This window comes from Oncorhynchus kisutch, unplaced genomic scaffold (genome assembly GCF_002021735.2).
Source record: "Oncorhynchus kisutch isolate 150728-3 unplaced genomic scaffold, Okis_V2 scaffold4073, whole genome shotgun sequence".
Classification (NCBI taxonomy): domain Eukaryota; kingdom Metazoa; phylum Chordata; class Actinopteri; order Salmoniformes; family Salmonidae; genus Oncorhynchus; species Oncorhynchus kisutch.
In genome coordinates, this window is record NW_022266018.1 from 35,001 (window position 1) to 45,000 (window position 10,000).

A 10,000-nucleotide genomic window follows, 5' to 3' on the forward strand; every position below is an offset into this window, starting at 1 on the left:
AGTCTCACATTAAGGGTCAGGGTCCAAATAGCACCTTATTCCCTATGTAGTGCACTACTTTTGACCAGAGCCCTCCTATGTGGTGCACTACTTTAGACCATAGGGTCATTTGGGACACAAACATCCATCAGATCAAGTGCTTCCAGCCAGGACAGAGACACACCACAAGAATTCCTGGCTGAATTCCTGGCTGACAGAGTGTCTAACAACCTTGAATTCCTGGCTGACAGAGTGTCTAACAACCTTGAATTCCTGGCAGACAGAGTGTCTAACAACCTTGAATTCCTGGCAGACAGAGTGTCTAACAACCTTGAATTCCTGGCAGACAGAGTGTCTAACAACCTTGAATTCCTGGCTGACAGAGTGTCTAACAACCTTTAATTCCTGGCAGACAGAGTGTCTAACAACCTTGAATTCCTGGCAGACAGAGTGTCTAACAACCTTGAATTCCTGGCAGACAGAGTGTCTAACAACCTTGAATTCCTGGCAGACAGAGTGTCTAACAACCTTGAGTTCCTGGCAGACAGAGTGTCTAACAACCTTGAATTCCTGGCAGACAGAGTGTCTAACAACCTTGAATTCCTGGCAGACAGAGTGTCTAACAACCTTGAATTACTGGCAGACAGAGTGTCTAACAACCTTGAATTCCTGGCAGACAGAGTGTCTAACAACCTTGAATTCCTGGCAGACAGAGTGTCTAACAATCTTGAATTCCTGGCAGACAGAGTGTCTAACAACCTTGAATTCCTGGCAGACAGAGTGTCTAACAACCTTGAATTCCTGGCAGACAGAGTGTCTAACAACCTTGAATTCCTGGCAGACAGAGTGTCTAACAACCTTGAATTCCTGGCAGACAGAGTGTCTAACAACCTTGAATTCCTGGCAGACAGAGTGTCTAACAACCTTGAGTTCCTGGCAGACATGGTGTCTAACAACCTTGAATTCCTGGCAGACAGAGTGTCTAACAACCTTGAATTCCTGGCAGACAGAGTGTCTAACAACCTTGAATTCCTGGCAGACAGAGTGTCTAACAACCTTGAATTCCTGGCAGACAGAGTGTCTAACAACCTTGAATTCCTGGCTGACAGAGTGTCTAACAACCTTGAATTCCTGGCAGACAGAGTGTCTAACAACCTTGAATTCCTGGCAGACAGAGTGTCTAACAACCTTGAGTTCCTGGCAGACAGAGTGTCTAACAACCTTGAGTTCCTGGCAGACAGAGTGTCTAACAACCTTGAGTTCGTGGCAGACAGAGTGTCTAACAACCTTGAATTCCTGGCAGACAGAGTGTCTAACAACCTTGAGTTCCTGGCAGACAGAGTGTCTAACAACCTTGAGTTCCTGGCAGACAGAGTGTCTAACAACCTTGAATTCCTGGCAGACAGAGTGTCTAACAACCTTGAATTCCTGGCAGACAGAGTGTCTAACAACCTTGAATTACTGGCAGACAGAGTGTCTAACAACCTTGAATTCCTGGCAGACAGAGTGTCTAACAACCTTGAATTCCTGGCAGACAGAGTGTCTAACAACCTTGAATTCCTGGCAGACAGAGTGTCTAACAACCTTGAATTCCTGGCAGACAGAGTTTCTCATCAGAGAATAAAAAGGAAACAGAAATAGTCTCACAAACACACACACACACACACACACACACACACACACACACACACACACACACACACACACACACACACTCACACACACACACACTCATAAATAAGTTCCTTCACTAATGATTTCCACTCATTTCCCTTTTATATGAGATGTTGAAGACAGACGCCGTGCTGGGTTCACAGTCAGCATTACTCCACTACAGCATGCTTTCACAATGCTTCTCAGACACACACACACACACACACACACACACACACTCACACACACACACACACACACACACACACACACACACACACACACACACACACACACACACACACACACACACACACACACACACACACACACACACACACACACACACACACACACACACACACACACACACACACACACACACACACACACACACACACACAGCCAGCTTCTATCCAGTCCCCTCTTGTTTGTTTATAAGCACCTGTTCCCAGCAGTTGACCCAGGGGGAATCTCTCCCCTAATCAGCCCTTAACAAGCGAGCCCCTTAACGACCATTGACCAGGTATTTACTTCCTGTTAAACGCTGCTTTGTCCAGGTTCTCACAACACAATGGGCCTGATGATGTGGGTAATGATGAGTTCGTCATGCCACAACAGGAAATGCCTTGGGTAATAAACTGGGAATAAATAAATGAAATCTTCCTCCACCAACCTCTTCTCTCTTCTTCTCCTCCTTCCATCCTCTTCTCTCTTCCTCTCCTCCTCCTCCATCCTCTTCTCTCTTCCTCTCCTCCTCCACCATCCTATTCTCTCTTCCTCTCCTCCTCCACCAACCTCTTCTCTCTTCTTCTCCTCCTCCACCATCCTATTCTCTCTTCCACTCATCCTCCATCCTCTTCTCTCTTCTCTCTTCCTCTCCTCCTCCATCCTCTTCTCTCTTCCTCTCCTCCTCCACCAACCTCTTCTCTCTTCTTCTCCTCCTCCACCATCCTCTTCTCTCTTCCTCTCCTCCTCCACCAACATCTTCTCTCTTCCTCTCCTCCTCCTCCATCCTCTTCTCTCTTCCTCTCCACCAACCTCTTCTCTCTTCCTCTCCTGCTCCTCCAGCCTCTTCTCTCTTCCTCTCCTCCTCCTCCATCCTCTTCTCTCTTCCTCTCCTCCTCCATCCTCTTCTCTCTTCCTCTCCTCCTCCACCAACCTCTTCTCTCTTCCTCTCCTTCTCCACCAACCTCTTCTCTCTTCCTCTCCTTCATCCCCTCCTCCATTCTCTCCTCTTCCTCCAACCTGTTCTCCTGATTTTCTGTCTGACTGCTCTGTTCTCCTGATGGTTTGTCTGTCTGACTGTTCTTTTCTCCTGATGGTCTGTCTGTTCTGCTGTGTTCTCCTGATGGTCTATCTGTCTGCTCTGGTCTCCTGATGGTCTGTCTGTCTGCTCTGTTCTCCTGATGGTCTGTCTGTCTGCTCTGTTCTCCTGATGGTCTGTCTGTCTGCTCTGTTCTGCTGATGGTCTGTCTGTCTGCTCTGTTCTCCTGATGGTCTGTCTGTCTGCTCTGTTCTCCTGATGGTCTGTCTGTCTGCTCTGTTCTCCTGATGGTCTGTCTGTCTGCTCTGTTCTGCTGATGGTCTGTCTGTCTGCTCTGTTCTCCTGATGGTCTGTCTGTCTGCTCTGTTCTCCTGATGGTCTGTCTGTCTGCTCTGTTCTCCTGATGGTCTGTCTGTCTGCTCTGTTCTCCTGATGGTCTGTCTCTCTGACTGTTCTGTTCTCCTGATGGTATGTCTGACTGCTCAGTTCTCCTCATGGTCTGTCTCTCTGCTCTGTTCTCCTGATGGTCTATCTGTCTGACTGTTCTGTTCTCCTGATGGTCTGTCTCTCTGCTCTGTTCTCCTGATGGTCTGTCTCTCTGCTCTGTTCTCCTAAAGGTCTGTCTGTCTGTTCTGTTCTCCTAAAGGTCTGTCTGTCTGTTCTGTTCTCCTAAAGGTCTGTCTGTCTGTTCTCCTAAAGGTCTGTCTGCTCTGTTCTCCCAAAGGTCTGTCTGTCTGCTCTGTTCTCCTAAAGGTCTGTCTGCTCTGTTCTCCTAAAGGTCTGTCTGTCTGCTCTGTTCTCCTAAAGGTCTGTCTGCTCTGTTATGTTCTCCTAAAGGTCTGTCTGCTCTGTTATGTTCTCCTAAAGGTCTGTCTGTCTGCTCTGTTCTGTTCTCCTAAAGGTCTGTCTGCTCTGTTCTGTTCTCCTAAAGGTCTGTCTGTCTGTTCTGTTCTCCTAAAGGTCTGTCTGTCTGTCTGTTCTGTTCTCCTAAAGGTCTGTCTGCTCTGTTCTGTTCTCCTAAAGGTCTGTCTGTCTGCTCTGTTCTGTTCTCCTAAAGGTCTGTCTGCTCTGTTCTGTTCTCCTAAAGGTCTGTCTGCTCTGTTCTGTTCTCCTAAAGGTCTGTCTGTCTGCTCTGTTCTCCTAAAGGTCTGTCTGTCTGCTCTGTTCTCCTAAAGGTCTGTCTGTCTGTTCTGTTCTCCTAAAGGTCTGTCTGTCTGTTCTGTTCTCCTAAAGGTCTGTCTGTCTGCTCTGTTCTCCTAAAGGTCTGTCTGTCTGTTCTGTTCTCCTAAAGGTCTGTCTGTCTGCTCTGTTCTCCTAAAGGTCTGTCTGTCTGTTCTGTTCTCCTAAAGGTCTGTCTGTCTGTTCTGTTCTCCTAAAGGTCTGTCTGTCTGCTCTGTTCTGTTCTCCTAAAGGTCTGTCTGTCTGCTCTGTTCTCCTAAAGGTCTGTCTGTCTGCTCTGTTCTCCTAAAGGTCTGTCTGTCTGTTCTGTTCTCCTAAAGGTCTGTCTGTCTGTTCTGTTCTCCTAAAGGTCTGTCTGTCTGTTCTGTTCTCCTAAAGGTCTGTCTGTCTGCTCTGTTCTGTTCTCCTAAAGGTCTGTCTGTCTGCTCTGTTCTCCTAAAGGTCTGTCTGTCTGTTCTGTTCTCCTAAAGGTCTGTCTGTCTGCTCTGTTCTCCTAAAGGTCTGTCTGTCTGCTCTGTTCTCCTAAAGGTCTGTCTGTCTGTTCTGTTCTCCTAAAGGTCTGTCTGTCTGTCTGTCTGTCTGTTCTGTTCTCCTAAAGGTCTCTCTGTCTGTTCTGTTCTGTTCTCCTAAAGGTCTGTCTGTCTGCTCTGTTCTATTCTCCTAAAGGTCTGTCTGTCTGCTCTGTTCTGTTCTCCTAAAGGTCTGTCTGTCTGCTCTGTTCTCCTAAAGGTCTGTCTGTCTGTCTGTTCTGTTCTCCTAAAGGTCTGTCTGTCTCTCTGTCTGTTCTGTTCTCCTAAAGGTCTCTCTGTCTGTTCTGTTCTGTTCTCCTAAAGGTCTGTCTGTCTGCTCTGTTCTATTCTCCTAAAGGTCTGTCTGTCTGCTCTGTTCTGTTCTCCTAAAGGTCTGTCTGTCTGCTCTGTTCTCCTAAAGGTCTGTCTGTCTGTCTGCTCTGTTCTCCTAAAGGTCTGTCTGTCTGTTCTGTTCTCCTAAAGGTCTGTCTGTCTGCTCTGTTCTCCTAAAGGTCTGTCTGTCTGTTCTGTTCTCCTAAAGGTCTGTCTGTCTGCTCTGTTCTGTTCTCCTAAAGGTCTGTCTGTCTGCTCTGTTCTCCTAATGGTCTGTCTGTCTGTTCTGTTCTCCTAAAGGTCTGTCTGTCTGTTCTGTTCTCCTAAAGGTCTGTCTGTCTGTCTGTTCTGTTCTCCTAAAGGTCTGTCTGTTCTGTTCTCCTAAAGGTCTGTCTGTCTGTTCTGTTCTCCTAAAGGTCTGTCTGTCTGCTCTGTTCTCCTAAAGGTCTGTCTGTCTGTCTGCTCTGTTCTCCTAAACCATCTGAATAAGATGTGATTGATGTGTTATGCTCTTGATCTTAGTTAACTTTCAACTATTATTCTACTAAAGTTGTCATGGTTTTAAGATGGTTGTGAGACCTTCATCTTAATAGAATATCATCAGTGAAACTGCAATCTCTCCATCCACCTAATTACTAAATGTTTTACAATTCATAATTTCATAAATCTTGCACCTTGCTCCAATGACACCTTACCCAGATTATTTTCTGATTGAATATTATAGCGGGGCGTCGTACATTATATGAGTGTTATAACCAAGTGTTTATAACGCCAGCGTATTGATTTCACTGATTTAAAGAATGATGCAGATGTAACGGATGTGAAACGGCTAGCTAGTTCACGGTGGTGCGCGCTAAATAGCGTTTCAATCGGTGACGTCACTTGCTCTGAGACCTTGAAGTAGTGGCTCCCCTTGCTCTGCAAGGGCCGCGGCTTTTGTGGATCGATGGGTAACGATACTTCGTGGGTGTCAGTTGTTGATGTATCGGGTATGGGCGAGGGAACGGTCTAAAGTTATACTGTTACACAGAAACCAAACATACAAAAGACTGAACCCACTGGGCACAGATGTCAATTCAAGTTGGTTCAACGTTATTTCATTTAAATTACGTGGTAACAACGTTGATTCAATCAGTGTGTGCCCAGGGGGAAATGTCAGATATAGTTGTCAGATAATGATTCATATTTTTTAAATGTAGCGCCTGTTTTCTTTGATTCATCTGTTAAATGTAGCGCCTGTTTTCTTTGCAAAACCAAGAAGAAATAATGCATTTGTCAAAATACATTTAATTCGGTCTCCACTTCTTACCTTCAGTGGTCTTGTTGGAGGAGCGCACATCTTCACCGAAGCATATTGTAATTGACAAGACGTGAAGAGCTATCAAAAACACGGTAAACTTCTGACTCCCGTAGGTCTGACTCCGGTAGGTCTGACTCCCGTAGGTCCGCCGGTAGGTCATTGTGCGGGTGTACGGCAGCGGACGAACGGGTCGAGACTATCCAACTGTCTCACGGCAGCACGACCATAATATACAGTGGAACAGCTGATGTGTAACACCCAAAGGACTTCGTGAAATATGATCAAGTATGAGGAAAGAGAGACGGATAGGAAATCCTTCTCAGTCCTCACCCGCTCCACTCCAGCAACCTCCGACTCCCCTGTAACAGACTTTACATCCAACGATGTTAAAAGCGCATCAAGCACTTTGGAGAGAAGCCCGACAATTTGACCAGTAAACGTGTCATTAACTACATTGAAATAGGTGGTCGTGGTCGTTTATTTTCCTTCCGATGAAAACAGTTAGGGAGTTCCTCCAAAAAGGAATTTACAGACTAGCGAAGTGTTGTCTTTCGTTAACGAGACCATGTGCTTATCCAGAAGCGCTCCTTACGGACGTCAATCCGTCTTTACATTCGCCGTCCGCAAAGGCGCGCCGTTATAAGCGCTTTTCTGCGCTGCAGCAAGAGAAAGAGAGAGAGGGAAGGAGAGAGAGAGAGAGAGGGAAGGAGAGAGAGAGGGAAGGAGAGAGAGAGAGAGAGAGGGAAGGAGTGAGAGAGAGGGAAGGAGAGAGAGAGAGAGAGAGAGGGAAGGAGAGAGAGAGAGGGAAGGAGAGAGAGAGAGAAAGGGAAGGAGAGAGAGAGAGGGAAGGAGAGAGAGAGAAAGAGGAGAGAGTACACTTAGAGGACTTTAATAATATATTTCAGACACAACCTCTCCCAGCAGACGTAATTCTGGTTCAATATTTTATTCAGCAGCCGTAAGAGACAGTCGACTTGAAAGCAGCAGTTATGGTGGGTGTGTAAAAAAAATAAAAAATAAAAAAATGTTTTAACCTTTATTTAACTTGGCAAGTCAGTTAAGAACAAATTCTTATTTTCATTGACGGACTAGGAACAGTGGGGTTAACTGCCTTGTTCAGGGGCAGAACGACAGATTTGTACCTTGTCAGCGCAGGGATTTGAAATTGCAAGCTTTCAGATACTAGTCCAAAGCTCTAACGAAGAGGCTACCCTGCCGCGCCGATATGGCGGACTAGGCTACCCTGCCGCGCCGATATGGCGGACTAGGCTACCCTGCCGCGCAGATATGGCGGACTAGGCTACCCTGCCGCGGCGATATGGCGGACTAGGCTACCCTGCAACCCCGATATGGCGGACTAGGCTACCCTGCCGCGCCGATATGGCGGATGTGTAAAGGCAGTCCTGGTGGGTGTGTAAAAAGCAGTCCTGGTGGGTGTGTAAACAGCAGTCCTGGTGGGTGTGTAAACAGCAGTCCTGGTGGGTGTGTAAACAGCAGTCCTGGTGGGTGTGTAAAAAGCAGTCCTGGTGGGTGTGTAAACAGCAGTCCTGGTGGGTGTGTAAACAGCAGTCCTGGTGGGTGTGTAAACAGCAGTCCTGGTGGGTGTGTAAAAAGCAGTCCTGGTGGGTGTGTAAACAGCAGTCCTGGTGGGTGTGTAAACAGCAGTCCTGGTGGGTGTGTAAACAGCAGTCCTGGTGGGTGTGTAAACAGCAGTCCTGGTGGGTGTGTAAACATGGCTCCACCAGACTGTTCTCATGAACCCGCCTTGGCTCTAAGTGAAAACATCCTCTGCCCTGTATTCACACACACGGTCTGATTTGCTCTACAAATGCAACAAATGCTACATTCATCTATTGTAGAATAAACTAAAAATAACATCACATGTATTATGCATCATCTACTGTATCTTGGCCAATGCTGCTCTGTACCATCACTCATTCATATATCCTTATGTACATATTCTTTATCCCCTTACACTGTGTATAAGACAGTAGTTTTGGAATTGTTAGGTTAGATTACTTGTTGGTTATTACTGCATTGTCGCAACTAGAAGCACAAGCATTTCGCTACACTCGCATTAACATCTGCTAACCATGTGTATGTGACAAATAAAATTTGATTTGATTTGATTTGATAAACTGACCAGCCCTCAACACGTGGCCAGTCCTGTGAAGTGGAGAAACATTATTCAAGACTTCAGGCCAACAATCTATTTGCATTCAATTGTATTCATATGATATACAAAACATTATGGCCAACTGAAGAGGACACCCCCTGGTATTACATGGTGCTGACAGTATCTCAGAGGAAGAGGACACCCCCTGGTATTACATGGTGCTGACAGTATCTCAGAGGAAGAGGACACCCCCTGGTATTACATGGTGCTGACAGTATCTCAGAGGAAGAGGACACCCCCTGGTATTACATGGTGCTGACAGTATCTCAGAGGAAGAGGACACCCCCTGGTATTACATGGTGCTGACAGTATCTCAGAGGAAGAGGACACCCCCTGGTATTACATGGTGCTGACAGTATCTCAGAGGAAGAGGACACCCCCTGGTATTACATGGTGCTGACAGTATCTCAGAGGAAGAGGAGACCCCCTGGTATTACATGGTGCTGACAGTATCTCAGAGGAAGAGGACACCCCCTGGTATTACATGGTGCTGACAGTATCTCAGAGGAAGAGGACACCCCCTGGTATTACATGGTGCTGACAGTATCTCAGAGGAAGAGGACACCCCCTGGTATTACATGGTGCTGACAGTATCTCAGAGGAAGAGGACACCCCCTGGTATTACATGGTGCTGACAGTATCTCAGAGGAAGAGGACACCCCCTGGTATTACATGGTGCTGACAGTATCTCAGAGGAAGAGGACACCCCCTGGTATTACATGGTGCTGACAGTATCTCAGAGGAAGAGGACACCCCCTGGTATTACATGGTGCTGACAGTATCTCAGAGGAAGAGGACACCCCCTGGTATTACATGGTGCTGACAGTATCTCAGAGGAAGAGGAGACCCCCTGGTATTACATGGTGCTGACAGTATCTCAGAGGAAGAGGACACCCCCTGGTATTACATGGTGCTGACAGTATCTCAGAGGAAGAGGACACCCCCTGGTATTACATGGTGCTGACAGTATCTGAGAGGAAGAGGACACCCCCTGGTATTACATGGTGCTGACAGTATCTCAGAGGAAGAGGACACCCCCTGGTATTACATGGTGCTGACAGTATCTCAGAGGAAGAGGACACCCCCTGGTATTACATGGTGCTGACAGTATCTCAGAGGAAGAGGACACCCCCTGGTATTACATGGTGCTGACAGTATCTCAGAGGAAGAGGAGACCCCCTGGTATTACATGGTGCTGACAGTATCTCAGAGGAAGAGGACACCCCCTGGTATTACATGGTGCTGACAGTATCTCAGAGGAAGAGGACACCCCCTGGTATTACATGGTGCTGACAGTATCTCAGAGGAAGAGGACACCCCCTGGTATTACATGGTGCTGACAGTATCTCAGAGGAAGAGGACACCCCCTGGTATTACATGGTGCTGACAGTATCTCAGAGGAAGAGGACACCCCCTGGTATTACATGGTGCTGACAGTATCTCAGAGGAAGAGGACACCCCCTGGTATTACATGGTGCTGACAGTATCTCAGAGGAAGAGGACACCCCCTGGTATTACATGGTGCTGACAGTATCTCAGAGGAAGAGGACACCCCCTGGTATTACATGGTGCTGACAGTTGCAAATGAGAACTTGTTCTCAACT

General features: G+C 47.0%; 1 protein-coding gene across 1 annotated transcript in view; it reads right to left on the reverse strand.

Moving 5' to 3' along the window:
* LOC116373853 (disintegrin and metalloproteinase domain-containing protein 12) overlaps positions 1-6,864 on the reverse strand; it is a gene marked incomplete at its 3' end in the record, with an annotated part of 37,852 nt that extends 30,988 nt beyond the window's left edge. Inside the window, 1 exon segment of the mRNA XM_031822144.1 lies at positions 6,230-6,864. Coding sequence (XP_031678004.1) covers positions 6,230-6,380 — 151 coding nt within the window.
* Between the last annotated feature and the right edge of the window lie 3,136 nt (positions 6,865-10,000).